We start from the raw sequence: 16,818 nt of genomic DNA, 5'->3' as shown, positions 1-16,818 counted from the left end.
TGACACATTTCAGAGAACTAAATTGAATGAATTGCTTCATTGCATCTCTGATTAAAAACCATAGAAAAAAAATGAGGCATTAAAAAGTAAAACGTAAAAAATTAACCTGTCTTGGAAGAGACGGAGAGCTTCATGGGCCCAAATTCTGATCAGCCCTTCAACAGACAGCGTTTCCAGGGGTCGCAAAGCTTCGAAAATGCCTCTCACCCAGCGCGTCATCTCACGGGGCGAGTAGATGTAATGCGGCTGCATGTCTTGTGTGAATCTCTCCTGAGAGTAAACATGAGACGCTGTTAGGCAGACTGAAGCTAGGAACAAATCATAGTTTTCTTTATCCTCAAGACAGCACCGTAGCTACCTGCGACATTGTGTAGAATTCCACCATGGCGGCCGTGAGCGGTTCTGCGTAGGTGCGCAGCGAAGGGATGAGCCTCAGCATGGCGCGGTTGAACGTTCCGTAGATCTGGGTCAGCGATGCAGGTCCGGGATAATCCACATACACCACGGGAACATGGCGCAAAAACCTGGAAGGAAATGAACCAGATCTTGTTATGGCGAAATACGGCTGCACTACAATACTGTAAACTCTGCATACCGGTATTACTGAGAGAGATTAGAGTCCTGCAGCCAACACAGCAGCCACAGCCAGGACTGCTTTAAAGAGACTCTGTAACAAATTTTTCAGCCTTAGTTCTTCTATCCTATAAGTTCCTATACCTGTTCTAATGTTCTCTGGCTTACTGCAGCCTTTCCTATTTGCACAGTGGCTGTGTTATCTCTGTTATATGATCTAATCTGTTTTCTTCTGTCGGCATAGTCGGGTTAAAGCTGGAATGTGTGGAATGTGCAGGGCTGCTTGTGATTGGTAGAAGCTATACACACCCCCTCCAGGCCTCCTGCAGGCTCTGTATGACTCACACACTCTGCTTATATGAGCCTATCACAAGCTTGTTAGTTTGTTTGTAAACACTGCCTAAAACTGTTAACTACAAGCCAGGTTTGCAGCAGAGAGTGGCAGAAACAGCACAGAGGGGCCCAGGAGAACATAAAGAATAGAATGGTATGCTTTTTATTGTAAGAATATTAGAGTACAGATTCTCTTTAAGGCACAATAGGTGAGAGATGACCGACTACGCTACAACTATGAGAAACAAAGGAATCTACATTAGGATGAGAGAGTCTCTAAGTTCCAGAAGAATAATCTTAAATCTGCTTCTTTAATCCAAGGTGAAAATAAACTGATGAGAAAAGCAATTGTATCTGTCCTCCTCCTAAAAATGACCTTTTTAGATCTTCCAGTTTTATTTTATATTTAACTCTAGTTTTTAAGGCTTTACTGTTTAATGGTCTCTGCTCAATGACACCTTTATTGAAGTATGCCAGAGCTCAATTCTATGAATTGACCCTTTTTATCTCTTTCCTGCTCTCAGAAGCCATTTACTGACAGGAACGTGTTTTATGGCTTCAATTACTTATCAGTGAGGGTTAAGCGATAATCTGACCCAGTCTGACCTGGACAGAAACTCATTTGCATACCTGATTAACTCTTTCAGGCAGAAAATAAAATAAAAAGGAACACAGCATAGTTATTTGTGTGCTTGGCACTGTACATATCCATGTCTATCTCATCATGTCACATGTCACCCAGTTTGTCCTTTAAGGCAGCGCAAGGAAAGGTAATTCTTATTTAGGAAAATTAAAGCACTATTTTACTTATAACAGAAGTATTATGGTAAATCGTCAAACTGCATCCTAATTATGCAGTCATAATGCATTACTGATTTGGCCCATCTGAACAGATAGGAGGACCTTAGGGCTGCCTACAGTAAACAGTGCTACTGTACACTAGATATCTCAGAACCCAGCCATGTGAAAGACACGACTCGCATAGCTTATTTAGAAAAAAGGTCAATAGTAAAAACAGGACTAAAAATAAATAATGGTTCATCTATTTTAGCCCTTAATATCAACCAGAGATGAAAATTAACTAATGAGATAAACAATTGGATCTGTCCTATTCCTAAAAATGACTTAAGGTAGCCATACACTGGTCGATTTGCCATCAGATTCGACCAACAGATAGATCCCTCTCTGATTGAATCTGATCAGAGAGGGATCGTATGGCTGCCTTTACTGCGAACAGATTGTGAACCGATTTCAGCCTGAAACCGTTCACAATCTGTTGTGGTGGTGGTGGTGGTGGTGCTGCTGCTGCCGCCCCCCCCCCCCCCCCCCCGCATACATTACCTGCTCCGCCGGTGCGACTGCCCCCGGTCACCGCTGCTCTGTCTGCGCTCTGGTCTCCAGGTCCGGCCTGCCTCACTTCTTCTAGCCCGGCAGTAGAGCACCCTCTACTGTTTAAACTTCCTGCCGGGCTAGAAGAAGTGAGGCATGCCGGACCTGGAGACCAGAGCGCAGACAGAGCAGCGGTGACCGGGGGGACTGGAGTCGCGCCGGCGGAGCAGGTAATGTATGCGGGCTCTATTGCGTCGGTCGTCGGGCACTCGAACGCCGCTAGCGACGCGCTCCCTACCCGCGGGTGATCGACGGTAATTTTCCGCACGGAGCGATCGGACGAAATGGATTGAAATTCGGCGTGTAGCGCGAACGATTGGCAGCAGATTCTATCCCAGTGATCGAATCTGCTGTCGAAACGGCGGCAAATCGGGCCAGTGTATGGCCAGCTTTAGATATCTCAAAGTTTTATTTTATGTATAAACCTTTACAAAGCAGATTTCATAGTCTCTGCTCAATTGCAGTCTCTCTAGAGTCCCAGAGTGACAATACATGAGCCATTGCCCTTTTTATCTTTTCCTTAGGAAAGTGTTTCATAGCTGTAATTTGTTATCAGTGAGCCGACTGAGTCCTGACTGGAGAAAGACTGTCAGTTTCAGAGCTAATTATAAACTCTTTCAGGCAGGGATAAAACGAAAAAAAGAGCTCCGCATTATAGCTGGAATACACGGGTAAATCCGGCGGCTAACGCCGCGTCCCCGCTCGGATTATCACTCATCCCCGCAGGCGCTTCCTTATCAGCGCTCGATTCCCTGCCATTGTCCGCCGGCGGGGATCGAGTGGGCGCGGGTCGAGCGGCTTGATCCGGCCAGCTGAATATTATCAGCTGGCCGGATCAGCTGGTCGATACACGGTACAGAAACGTACCATGTATCCCCAGCATTAGTGTCTGTATGCTTGCCACTGTAAATACGCATGTCTGTTTCATCATGTGACATGTCATCTCTGGTACACTTTAAAGGACTTACGAGGCAAAAAAGACCTAAAAAGTTAAATACCTGCATGTAATAGCAATGCACGGAGGGCGCCGTCCGCGCCCTCCGTGCCATTCCGCCGGGTCCCCGCAGCTCAATGTGCCCACCCGGCCGGTCCTGACCCCCCAGCCCGGGCCGGGCTCTTCCTCCTCCACAAAGATAGCCGCCGGAGCTGGCCGCCGCTGCGCAGTCCGCATATGCGCGAGTGCGGCTGCGCAGCTCTAGGGCCTCCCCCCCCCGATCCACAAGCTACTGTTGCGTGGATCAGGGGGGGAGGCCCTAGAGCTGCGCAGCCGCACTCGCGCATATGCGGACTGCGCAGCGGCGGCCATCTTTGTGGAGGAGGAAGAGCCCGACCCGGGCTGGGGGGGGGTCGGGACCGGCCGGGGGGCACATTGAGCTGCGGGGACCCGGCGGAACGGCACGGAGGGCGCGGACGGCGCCCTCCGTGCATTGCTATTACATGCAGGTATTTAACTTTTTAGGTCTTTTTCGCCTCGTAAGTCCTTTAAGGTTCACTAAAGAAGCACTGTAGTGACAAATAGTAGAATGCAGTTAATCATTTAGGACACCCACTGGTTTCAGCGTCACAAAAACTTCCTATAGCTATATATTGCTGTATAGTGGTACGTAGCTCTGCCCCTCTAATGATTAACTATGCCGATTTATCCTCCCAAAGCATTCTGGGACACCAGGTATATTTTCTACTTGCTTCAGAATTCTCCGAAACAAACATTTCGCAGAGTTGCACCTGACAGGACTAAAGGTGTCACCGCCTGTGATAAGCTTCAGAATGTAAATCAGGAGAAGAGCGCTACTACAATGGGCAAACACTGACTAAATTATTTATACAAATACAGTAAAAAATAGCAAATTTCATGTTAAAGCCTTTTCTGGAACTAAAAAATAAATAAAATTAAGTAATTTTCACTACAGTTCCTCTTTACCTGTTCCTAAACATATCACTTCCCTTTCCTCTCTGTGCAGGAAGCAGGAAGTGAATGTACAGGAACAGGAAGGACATCATAAAGCAATCATCAGACCTGACCTACACGTCTTGTGAGTAACGTTTCTAAACCCTGTTGTAGAGAGGATTGCTTGTGTGCAGTGCATACAGTTTACAACTGTGGAGAGAATATCTAAAAAGAAAACTTCAAAACGTACCGGTGTGACAGTGGCTTTCTTCCAGGGTCGGTGGGCGGGTTACATGCGCCAACAAACTGAATCCTTTCCAGTTTCACCCAAGTCTGATCTGATGTTCTGTAGAAGCCACCATGTTCCACCATCTAAACATACACAGGGAATCTTTGTCAAAACGGAGCAACACAGCACAACAGCAATAATAACCAATCAAATCTCAGCAAACCGAAGACCTAGCTGACTATGCTGACCTTTACTTGTTAGATAAACCATATAACATCTTGGTTTCAATGTAATACGGTTCTACTAATTGGTGATGTTTTTTAATCTGGTAGCGATCTAGTTAGCCTGTTTACTATTGAAGAGGGCTATTCTGTGTCAAGTATTTCTGTTTAAGAAATTGATTTTATATTTTATTGTATAAATTCTCAGCCAGCAGGGGCGTAACAATAGACCCAGCAAGAGGTGCAGCCGCAGGGGGCCCAGAAGCCACAGGGGACCCCGTCCTGACAGAACAACTACTAAGGGCAAGGAGAGAAAACACTTTCTGCTCTTTGCTCAGTTCTAATGACTGCATCTGCTCAGCCACTGATAAGGAATCATACAAAGTTTTGCAGACAAGGATTTGTAGACAGTCCCTATTCAGTGTGCAGCAGGGTCTTGTGTACAGCCTGTTCTACCTCCAGCCTATCTACCCCTCCCCAAGTGCCGTGTCCTGTAGTGATGCTTGAGGAGTCTGGGCACAGAGAGAAGGCGGGCCCCATCCAAAGTTTCACAGGGGGGCCCTGTGATTTCTAGTTACGCCCCTGTTAGCTGGTTTACTTTTGATCCTCCTAGTTACTCCTTTTCTAGCCCGATGAAGTGGGCCTATGCCCATGAAATGCGTTGCGCCACCTCCATTTTTAAACTGTTCTTATTCACTTTTATTCCAATGGTGCCTCTGTTCATAAACTAATTGAGTATTTTGAGTCCACCGTTGGTGGAGGGTGCTAGCCCTTTTTATTTTCCTACTTAGAGAGTGACCCCGAGCGGGCTGAATAACGTAATTATTCAACAGGGCCGAGATACGCGGTGATTGACTGGTGAAGAGGCAGGGCTACTGTATACAGCTCTGCCTCTTCCTGGTAGCAAATTCTGTGACCTGGTTAGTCGTGGAAACTATTTAGGACATTTCGGGGGCAGGCAAACTTGTTCTGCAGCCGGGATGCCGCAAAACAATCTGCAGTTTACTGATGTGTCTTCAGTGTCTCTTTAATTAGCGAAATAGTCGCGATCCTCACCTGTCTTATGAAGGAGATGACTCTCTGGGTGCCATATTTGTCCATGTCCGGCAAGTTGATTTCATCACAGAACAGCACCAGCCACTTTCCCAGCTGCACAGGTGCTAAGACGACGCCGTTCGGTGTCCTTCGGTACTCGCAGTAGTGATCGAAGGTCTTCAGCAGCAGCTCCGGGGTGGTGGCGCTGGAGAAGTTCAGGCCCACAACCTGTAGAGAAGGACAGACATGTAAGGCTCTGCAAGCCGGAAAACTACTGATGGACTAAACAGGTCTGTCGCCTTACCTCCATGTCTGGCAGAGCTCTTAAAGCGCTGAACAGAGTCATTGTCTTTCCAGAACCAGGAGGTCCGCACAGCACCAGTGGTTTGTGTTCAGCCAGCCACGTGTAGAGGAGAGCTTCGTGTCGGACGGTGTCCAGGGTGGGGACCACAATGTCCGGTGCTGCAACCTTGTGAGTTTCCACCTCAATCTGTGGCACTTTCAACTGCCATGGCTGCCACTCTCCGTTGATGGCCACCTAAGGGAGAGGTTGGTGATACGACACACGTGAGCACCTACAATGTGGTGTGTGAAACGTGAAGATATCTAGGAGTTCCTTTTTACCTCGTAGTCGATGATTGGTATGTTGGGAGCTATTGGCAGAGGAATGGTGGTTATCCGCCTGATGTACTCTCCGAGCTCCGCCCTCATTTTCAGACGCCCGTCTCCAGAGAAAGACCACAGGACGGCGTAGATCAAGTAACGCTGCCCAGGGGAAGAAAATATATTCAATTAAGTATTTAGAGCTGAGAATGTTGAATATTAATCACATTTATAGCTGGCACAACATTCAATAAAAACTTGTTCCCCAATCGTCAGAAAGAGGATGTGGATCTAAGTTTATCTTCTACTATATTCAATATGATTAGTCAAACTACGTCTAGAATTGGATTTATCGCCTATAGTTAAGCCTTTTTATTAGCATTCTTTCTTTAAAAATATCCATTGAAATGTTTAGAGGGGTGGCAACAAGATTTGGGTGAAATGACTGGGGAGGAATGGGAGGATAAACTTCAGACTGTACCTTTAATCTCTACCAAGGCTACACAAAAATTATCCCAACTTTCTATAATTCATAGAAGCTGTTTAACGCCTCAAAAATTACACAGTATGGGCTTGAGGGAAGATCCCTTCTGTGCTAGATGCATGAGAGATCATGGGGACCTGCTGCACATGTTATGGAAATGTCCAAAATTGCATAGGTACTGGGGGGAGGTATTTGACACTTTATACACTGTCACTTGCTCTGCCATTTCGAGAACAACTAAAACCTGTGTTTTTGGTTTATTATCTGGCCTGAATATAGCAGAACATGCAATTAATGGTACGTAGGGCGCTGTTCTGTTCCAAGCTAGAAAATGAATACTTCTGATGTGGAAACAACCACTCACTCCCAAGGTTAGTGATTGGTTATTACATATGAATAATTATCTGAAAATGGAAAACAATATATGCTCACAGAGGTGCCCCTCAAAAATTTTAGAAAATATGGGCTCCATGGTTAGATACCCCTGGTCTTGCTGATTATGATCTTGTAAAAGATTTGGAAATTTAAATTCAATCTGAGCTCTATATGCTATGATCACTATATTATTTTTAAAAATACCACTGTGATAATTTATGTTGAAGTTCTATACTTTGTTGGATTTAATAATTGATGTCAGACTATTTTACAGACTGTCGGAAAATTTAGGCGGCGCACTGCTAAACTGCATATTCTGTAGTAGTAGTAATAATAATAATAATAATAATAATAATTAATAATGATTTCCTTTCTTGTTAAACACGGATTAAAAAAAATTGTTCCTCTGTATATATGGCTCATATACTGTAGGTATCTTACATACTTTTGTCCCCCAGGAATACCGCAGTGCTGAGAGAAGCCATTGCACTGCGTAGGTTATATTCAGTTCATTCAAAAAGCTTTTCAGCGAAGAAAACTGACTTTCCTCTGCTTACAGTCAAACAGAATCCCGGAAACAAAAATTTTGAGTAACTCACTTTAATTAGGTGAGTGGAGGGAAAATGTTGGCTACAGTTCCACTTTGAAATGTACCTGAGGCATTTTAAAGGGAACCTGAACTGAATAAAATGATTTAAAATAAACACAGGAGGTACCTGTAAATGAATATGACACGCTTACCTCGCTGTTCGTTCCTCTCAGAAGCTCACCATTTGCTTCTAACAGTGATTCCTTACAGTTCTGACAAAATTTTGTTAGAACTGAAATATATCAGCTGCTGACAGTTATATATCAGTTGCTGTCATTTGTAACTGAAACGACAACTGATGAGCAAGGTAATGTCCATGTTTCTCTATCGCTCAAGTGGGTGATATTACAGTGCAGCAGTGTGCTGACCAGAAAGCGGTTATGAAGTGATGGCCATTTTCAAAATGGAAGACGGAGAATTCCACTGATCACATTGGACAAATGGGACGCAGGAGAGGAGAAAGAGATTGAGTATTAGACACGGGAGGCTAGTATGACGTGTGTATGGTTATTTTGACTTTTAATTTTCAGTTAAGGTTTGCTTTAAAAAGCAGCATTTATAGTTACCTGGGGCTTCCTCCAGCTCCATGTACTCCCTCGCCATCCTCCTGAGAGGCTCCGATCTTCTACAAACTTCCTCGGTAATAGTGTCCAGTCGCTTCAGTCGGGCTGCACTGTGCTTGTGCGGTCCGGCTGCGTGCCCCTGGACCAGAGTACTGGGGAAGACTGCAGAAGAATGGAGCCCAGCGGCAGAGGACAATGAAAACATACTTACCTGGGGAGGGGGCTTAGCCTCTGGATCCTAATGAGGTTTCCCCCCCCCCCCCCCGTGGTCCTCAGCCTACCCGAACTAGCGCTGGCAGCCTTGGAAACCTAAAAACAGAAGTGGCCTGGCACAGGCACACTAGCGCCGCTCTGCTTTTGCTCTGGTTGGAAATAGCCGAGCACAATCGGGTACTCTCTACTGCACAGGCGGTACAACTGCAGATTCTACAACAATTGAATCCACGTACTGCATGATTTTCTGTAAAAATCTGATTGAAAGATGGCATCGGAAGACAATATTGCGCCATTATTGGGCACCTTTACACTGCAGCCATGAGCGGATCACCTGTATGTAGCGCTCCAGCTGCTCGATGGGCATCGGGAAGTCCGGGTGGTTGGCGTTGTACTGGGCGATGTTGCGGCAGGCCTGGTGCATCATGGAGAAGAGAGAGCCCAGGCACCGCAGGCGGGTCAGGTCCATGATGTGCTCCAGCTTGAAGGCATGCTCCAGGGCTTTGATGACCAATCCGTTGGACGTGAAATAGGGCTGCAGGACCGTTGCTGCATCTCGCTGGATCTGAAAGAACAAAAAATGTATACATGTAAAAATAAGAAAATACCCAAAACAAACTACAGCCTGCCCTCAAACATTAAAGTAGATTGTCAGCCATAAAATCAAATTCCATTTACCCACTTGCTCTGTGTTTATTATGTAGTCTACAACCTGAGCCTGCATTGCAAGCATTGCAATATAATCATAAATGTTTCTGCTGCAACAAGGGCTGGTTCACATTGGAGCGATTCTTCAGCGCTTTGCTGATCGCTGCCGACTAGCAAAGCATTGCTACAATGTATCCTTATTAACACATGCACACTGCAGCGGTTGCGATTTCAATTAATTGCAAATGCGCTTCATGCAGCGTTTCGGGGGCGATTGCTCTAACTCGCAAAAAGAGAAACCGAGAGCCCGATATGGTGCAGTATGTTAAGATGATATGAGCAAATGTTGATGTACGAGAAATATACTCACAAACATGGGTTACCACACAGGCAACCACTAGAAAGGCAGGTGAGGAGATTTTGCCTGTCCTCACTCAGGACTAAGAAGTCGCTCTCTGAAGCAAGAGAAAGAGGGTGGTACTCCCTTCCACCAGGAGTGGACACAGTGTATTTGAACGTGGAACAGAGGCGCCAACAGGATAAAAATTCGTAAAACCTTTAAAAATGCTTGGAGGAAGTGGTGGGCTTGCCTCCCAAAAGCAAACAAGAATTCCTGTTTGTATAAATTAACACATTTATTTATATAGTACCCCAAACAGAAATGCAACGCGTTTCGCAGGTCAAGCCCGTTGCCTGATGAAGCGGGCTTGACCTGCGAAACGCGTTGCATTTCTGTTTGGGGTACTATATAAATAAATGTGTTAATTTATACAAACAGGAATTCTTGTTTGCTTTTGGGAGGCAAGCCCACCACTTCCTCCAAGCATTTTTAAAGGTTTTACGAATTTTTATCCTGTTGGCGCCTCTGTTCCACGTTCAAATACACTGACTCGCGTTCTATTGAATGGGAATCGCAAGCAAAAAAATTGCGCTGAAACCTGGCACAATCGCTAGATTTGGGCTGCCGAATCGCGATAGCGGACGTAAACGCGGTAAAGAGCCCAATGTGAGCCAGCCCTAAACATTATCTCAGTCAGCCTGCCTCTATTTGCTACATTGCTGGGGAGATGAAAGATTGTCATCTTCCTTCCCACATTCCTGCTCCACATGGATTGGCAGTGTGAAGCTGCTGAAACACGATCTATGCTGTGCTCACATTTACAAAGCAAGCTAAACATGACAATGCAGTTTCTAGAAGAGAGAAAAAAAAAAAAAAGTGTAAGGCCTGGAACCCACTGCATAACGCAAATCGCTAATCGCAAGCGCTAGCATTTTGTATGAGCAGTTTGTCAGCGGTTTCATGAGCGTTTTAGGAAGGGATTTTACAAAGTGTATCAATTTGCCAGCGGTTGTGTAGCGATTAGCGATTAGTGTTTTAAAGTCTGATTGGTACTTTCAATAAATTTTAATTTTGTTACAGTGTGTGGTAAGGTTAAAACGCTAGCAAAATCTCTCCATGCAGGTTTTAATGAGCGATTAAGCCAGCGTTCATATACTTAAATTGAAGTGCTAACGCTCCCAAAATGCTGCATGTCCTGCGTTTGAGATTTGAGGAATTGCAAACGCTCCAGTGGAAGTTGCCCCATCCATTAACATTAGCTGAGCGTTTTTGCAAAACGCTAGCGTTTTGAATCGCTCCAGAAATTCTCACAAAACCGCTCTTGTGGGTTCCAGCCCTAAGGGAGGAAAGGACATCAGGATCGGCTTCAGTCAGAGGCAGTAAAGATGGAAAATGCTTGAAACTGTTTTCTCCTTATTTACAAAAAAGCTCTAGGCACGGGGTGCTACATACAGTGCAAGACTGTCCCACATTTACCTGCACAACCCCCCCCCCCCCCCCCCCCCAAAAAAAAAAAAAAAAAAAAAAAAACATGCTCTCAGTTTACTGAAACATCCACATGAGACTGCCAGCCAGTTTGAGAATATAGTAGAATGCAGTAAATTATCCAGGATACCCGATTTTACAGTAACTTTCCAGGTTTCAGCATCATAAATACTTCCTCTAGCTATATATAGCTATACATTGTATGCAACTCCGCCCACAGTGAAGCTTAGCCTAGGCTGTTTATAGTTATGCGTAATTCTCCTCCCAGAGCATTCTAGGGAACCAGGTATAATCTGTACTGGCTTCAGAATTCTCAGAAACAAACATTACGCAGAGCTACACCTGACAGGACTAAAGATGGTCCCGTAATATTCATGGCTGTCTGCACAGGCTTTCACTGAACCCTCTGGCAGAGCTCTGCTCCGACCTTAGACATTTACTACACTGACAGTATGCCAAGACAGCAGCACTGTACCTGTAGCATAGGAGAAGCAGATTCATCCCCTTCGTCCTCCAAGCCCTTCCTCATACGCTGGGCCTCATCTTCTCCCTCATCCAGATTAATGCTGCGCATGCGAGCCAGGAAGTTGTTGAAGATCATGTCGGTGCTCAGGACATCCTCGCTGAACCAGACCATCCCACATCTGGACACTGTAGCTAGAGTGGCGTACTTCAGGTCCTGCACCTCGAACATGATCCGCACCTACAAAGGAAAGCAGAGCGTTAGTTCCAGATCCAAAGAGTACGATGGTGTCAACCCATGCGGTCTGCAGTGTTGGTGCTTGAATTCAAGTTAAGAGGGCTAGACGCCCGAAACAGTGGGCCGTAGCTGCCATACAGCTTTTACTTATGTTGATGCAATAAAGTTGGAGTTTTGGAAGCCGTGGGCATCAAGAACTATACTTTGAATTCAGGGTTCCGCATTCGCAATCCTGAATTATGTTCATTACCGCTCATCAGCACCCAAGCTAGTGAAAAGGGTCATGGTGGTGGTGGGGGAGTGGGGGTGGGTGAAGGTTGGAGAGAAGGGGTTTCTCTCGCATACTGTTCACGGCTTGCTTAAAGAGAGTCTGAAGCGAGAATAAATCTCGCTTCAGACCTCATATATAGCAGGGGCACGTGTGCCCCTGCTAAACCGCCGCTAACCCTCGGCTTGACCCCCAAATCCCCCTCCGTGCAGCGGGGAGCGCTTCCTGGTTGGGGCAGGGCTAACCGCCGCAGCCCTGCCCCACGCGCCTCTATTAGACTCATACCTCCGCCTCTCCCCCGCCCCTCTCAGTCTTCCTTCACTGAGAGGGGCGGGGGAGAGGCGGCGATGCGCGGCTGATTGACGCGAATGGAGGCAGGGCTGCAGCAGTTAGCCCTGCCTCCAGGAGCGACCAAGTGTCGCAGTGGGGGGTTTGGGGGTGATGGGACCCCCGTTTAGCGGCGGGATAGCGGCGGTTTAGCAGGGACACACGTGCCCCTGCTAACTATGAGCTCTGAAGCGAGATTTATTCTCGCTTCAGAGTCTCTTTAATGAGAGACTCAGATGATTCCCGTGAAACGCAACCCCGTAACTCTCTGAGCTCATCTTGGCTCGCAACCCCGCAACTTTCTCCACTCTCTCACAGGTGCTGTACTGGTGTGTATGGCATTATCTGGTTTTGCCGATAAGGAGAACGTAGATTCGGACACCAACACTAGGGCAGCATTTGCAAAGCTTTACCGCATGCGGTAATGCAGAAAACAGCTGATTTTAACAATCATTTAGTGAAAAGTCAATTCACTAATGTTGTTTCTGCATGGCAATGAAATTACAGAGCAGTGAAGAAAATTACCGACTTGTACAGTAAACACCTCAATAAATGCCAGCAGATGTCAATTCACAAAGATCTGAGCATGCGGTAAAGCCCAGAAACGTGTGGTGATTAGGTATGATCACAGATATGCACATTTTTTCAAGTTAATGCAAATTTTTGCAAATTCTTATGCAAATATATGCCGCTTGTAAATGGACCAAACTATTTTGATTGGTTCGTTTTCAAACTGCATAAATTTGCATATTTTCGGAAAAATTTGCATCTCATTGATCATCGTGATTACCGGCAGCACGTGTCGAAAACCAGGTTCCGCAATGCTTCAGAGTGCATATCCCATGACTGAAAGGAGCAGAGAGCCAATAATAACAGCCCCTGTCTCCTTGCTGGTAAGATGCGACACCTTCTCGGGAGGGTTGAGCTTTCCTACCCCCCCCCCCCCCCATCCCAAGCAGTGGAGGAGAGAGAACCGCACAAATTAGGTTTCCACTGCAGCTCTTTGGACGTTTAACCCTTTAGGATCCTGTTTGAAGACGAGGGGGAGCTAGTGGGGAAATCACCTAAGCATGGCATGTGTAATGTCGCCTGTAAGTTCATCTAGACTGTGGCAATTAAATAAAAAGTTAAGATACATAGACATATTCAGAGGGAGCAGAGGCAGTATAACAAACATGTATAAAGGGATGTTGGGATGCCTTTGCTATTGAAATGCAGTCACTGCACGGAACAGCACAAAGACAACTCTACTCTTCTGCTGTTACCGAACAGGTTTTTGTGAATTTAAGCCCATTTTTTGGGTAAATCACAGAACTTCTACCGCACCTGTGAAAATCTTTGTTAATTGTGGGGAAAAAAAGGGTCTTAAAAAAATAAATAAATCAAACAGCCCTTTGCGAATGCTGGCCAATATGTCAAAACACAAGTGATTGGATCCTATCTGTTTATGTATAATTACATTTGGTGGGAGGCTCAAACGCTCTCCATTGGGAAGAGTCAGCAGCTTGTTGTCGTCCAAGACGGAATTCAAGTTCTCAACCCACTCGGGATCCACATCGCCATCGAAGATGATCCACTGACGTTTCTGCAGCTCTCCTCGGACATTGTCAATGATCCTGAAAAAAAACAGACATTCATGTCATAAAGTAAAATAGAAACAGTCCAAGTTTAAGGTTTCTTTATTTGTTGTAAGCGCTCACTTTCTGAGGACGTGGGTGAACAGCCCGTCAGTCCATTCTCTGGTGTTTGGATCCAGGGTTCCGTACAGATGGTCCTTGCTGATGGCTTTCGGGTCGATGATGTGTGCAACGCCTTCGACACCTTCCAGTCTCTCCAGCGCTTTGAGCAGGACTCTCCAGGCCATGCTCTTGCCGCTGCCAGATGGGCCAACCATCATCAGGCCATGATTGATCTGGGTGATCTGGTAAAGCTGAAGAACCTACAAGAGGAGATATGCAATTAATGGACAAACAGAAGAAGCCATGCTTTCCTAGAACTGAATTACTGAAAATACTGTATATTCTATATAGTAAATAGCACAAAGGTGCTCTTAGAGACCAATTTGAAGTAGAGCTACCCCTGCTCCTCCAGACACTCCGTGTCAGTGACTTTCAGCTTACTCTGGGGCTAAGCATCTTGCTCATAACTATTGCACCTTATGCTAGGTGCACACTTGTCCATTTATGCAGTTGCATCCCATGGTACACTAGTTCATGCTAGCCTATGTTTATTATTAGTTTTGCATGGACAATTTTTGCTTTTTCTGGCTGGGTTATTTACCCTTAATATGGAGAAGCACTCAGTGTTCACTTTGTAATATCTTAGAACAAGGCTCTATGGTCAGGGCAGGGTCCTATTGGAACTGCATGACCAGATTTACCATCATATAGCATAAGTGTTTAGTGTCCTTGATTATTGGAGCATGCACTTTGTACTTGAAAATATGTCATTATGCAGGCAGGTGGTTATAACGCACTTTAAAGAGACTCTGAAGCGAGTCTCTAATACCCCCCAAATCCCCCCAAGCAAAATACACGACTTTTGCACTTCCTGGAGGCAGAGCTATAAGCAGTAGCTCTGCCTCCATGTGCGTCAATCGCCGCGCGGATCTCCGCCTCTCCCCCGCCCCTCTCTGTGAAGGCAGATTAGAGGGGCGGGAGAGAGGCGGTGATCAGCCGGGATTGACGCGCTTGATGCAGAGCTTATGGCTGTAGCTCCGCCTCAAGCAGGAAGCGCTCCCCGGAGGTAGGAGAGGGGATTTGGGGGGTATTAACCCCTCGTTTTGCAGCAGGATAGCAGCGGTTTAGCTGGGGTTATGGGGCTTAACATTAATATAGGTTAAAAAAGAGAATTGAGACTCGCTTCAGAGTCTCTAAGTGTTAACATATAATATACATTATTGATATTTCTGGATATGTAATAATTTTTTTTTTTTTACTTTTTCAACATATATTAGGTGGTGCCATCTCTTTTTTTTTGACAGGAGGAAGTATGAGGTGCCAAAAGTACTCTTGCCGTAGGGTACAAAGATATTACAATAGTGTCAGCTCTATATATTCGATAATAGGTGATAAAATGGTCCAACCTTAAACCGTAGTCCATCAATTTTGTTTAAAAGAATTTATTGGGCACTTAAAATGACGCATTTCACGGCATAACCCGCTTCATCAGGTCGAGTACTGTGCCTTATAGAAATGTGTAAACGTCTATCTTGTATACCCTACCGCAAGAGTATTTTGGGCGCCTACTTCCTCCTGTCTATGCTCACCCCTGATTAGGGGTTACCACCTTGGAAGGTGTTTTTTTTTTACAAGGAGCTGCGACCACCATCAAGTCGACGCAAGGCCGAGTGGGGACGGTACTTCCCGACATGCGATTCAAAGTGGTTGCCTAGATGCAACCCAGCCTTGTGAGTACGATTGACATTCTAATTACACAACTACACCTGTGACCAACAATACTGCACTAAATTGGGCTCCCTGTTTCCTCCCAAACCCAATCTCTCTTTTTGGACCTCTTTGGGGTACTGGTGTTGTGCACATATTGTTAAGGTCGTTACCAGTACAGCGATTTAACACAGGTGGTGCAGGTCCACTGGCCATTTGAAGACGTGGATTGGATTTCATAATTGTTAGCAAACTCCAATGTGCAGATTTTAATTTTTTTTATTTATTTTTTTTTTAATTCAACGAGTTACCTTCTCCACCCACATGCCACCGACTTCCTCTCCATCTCCGTAGGTCAAGTACATCTCCTGGCAGACCTTTTTCAGCTCCTCCCGCAGTGCGGTCATCTCTCCGCGGTGGTACTGGACGCCAGGGAAGACGTCGGAGAGCAGAGAGAACAGGAGCGGGATGTCTTCTGCCACCAGCTTGGGCACCATGGTCTCACAGACGCTCTGGATGAGGATCTGCACATGAAAAGCAAAGTAATGATCACTACATAGCAATGTTGTCGATATTCATACATTTGCACAAAGCAGTGACACAGTGTTGATAAAAAATATATCAGGTGACATAATCACTTCTTAAACCAACCCCCCGGGCCCTTTTTCCACTTTGTTTTAATCCAAAATTCAGACGGCTCGTGTTTTGCAGATAGGAACGGCACTGCGATTAACATGTGAATCATGTTGCCGTTTTTCCACTACAGCAAGTTGTTTTTTTTCAGAATCACAACCGCTAGCCCATTGCATTTTTTGCAGTTAGGCTATTCAAACTATTTTCGGCCAAGTTTTTTCTTCCTGTCGGAAATCGCAAACGTACTGCCATTGCACTGAACACCTGACGGACCAAGGCAAAATTAAAGGAGCTCAAAATTATTATTATAGGCAAATTGTGCGTCTGGATAGTCCCAGTAACAGGCATCAAATGAACAAAAGAACCAGGATATCGCACTAAATTGCACAAATGTAAAATATTTTATAGGACAATGTGCAACACACTAAAACCAGGGAAATGGGAAACAGAAAGGCATATGGCTGATGTCGAAAGTGCAGCAGCCGGTGCTAAACAATAAGGGCTCAACAAAGTAATTCAATAAATAATAATATCCT

The 16,818-nt window shown here is 45.5% G+C and overlaps 1 protein-coding gene across 1 annotated transcript in view; it reads right to left on the bottom strand.

Annotated features, from left to right (window-relative positions):
- Positions 1-16,818, bottom strand: part of DYNC1H1 (dynein cytoplasmic 1 heavy chain 1) — a 148,790-nt gene that overhangs the window by 66,891 nt on the left and 65,081 nt on the right. The window contains exons 32-42 of the mRNA XM_068254710.1: positions 15,961-16,173; positions 13,964-14,202; positions 13,723-13,879; positions 11,444-11,671; positions 8,830-9,060; positions 6,293-6,433; positions 5,973-6,206; positions 5,690-5,896; positions 4,434-4,555; positions 359-524; positions 107-270 (exon numbers count right to left, since the gene is read on the bottom strand). Coding sequence (XP_068110811.1) covers positions 107-270; positions 359-524; positions 4,434-4,555; positions 5,690-5,896; positions 5,973-6,206; positions 6,293-6,433; positions 8,830-9,060; positions 11,444-11,671; positions 13,723-13,879; positions 13,964-14,202; positions 15,961-16,173 — 2,102 coding nt within the window. The remainder of the gene's footprint in view (positions 1-106; positions 271-358; positions 525-4,433; positions 4,556-5,689; positions 5,897-5,972; positions 6,207-6,292; positions 6,434-8,829; positions 9,061-11,443; positions 11,672-13,722; positions 13,880-13,963; positions 14,203-15,960; positions 16,174-16,818) is intronic.

The sequence above is a fragment of the Hyperolius riggenbachi genome, chromosome 9 (assembly GCF_040937935.1).
Source record: "Hyperolius riggenbachi isolate aHypRig1 chromosome 9, aHypRig1.pri, whole genome shotgun sequence".
NCBI lineage: Eukaryota > Metazoa > Chordata > Amphibia > Anura > Hyperoliidae > Hyperolius > Hyperolius riggenbachi.
Note: the sequence above shows the minus strand (reverse complement) of the source record. Positions and strands in the feature narration are given on the sequence as shown.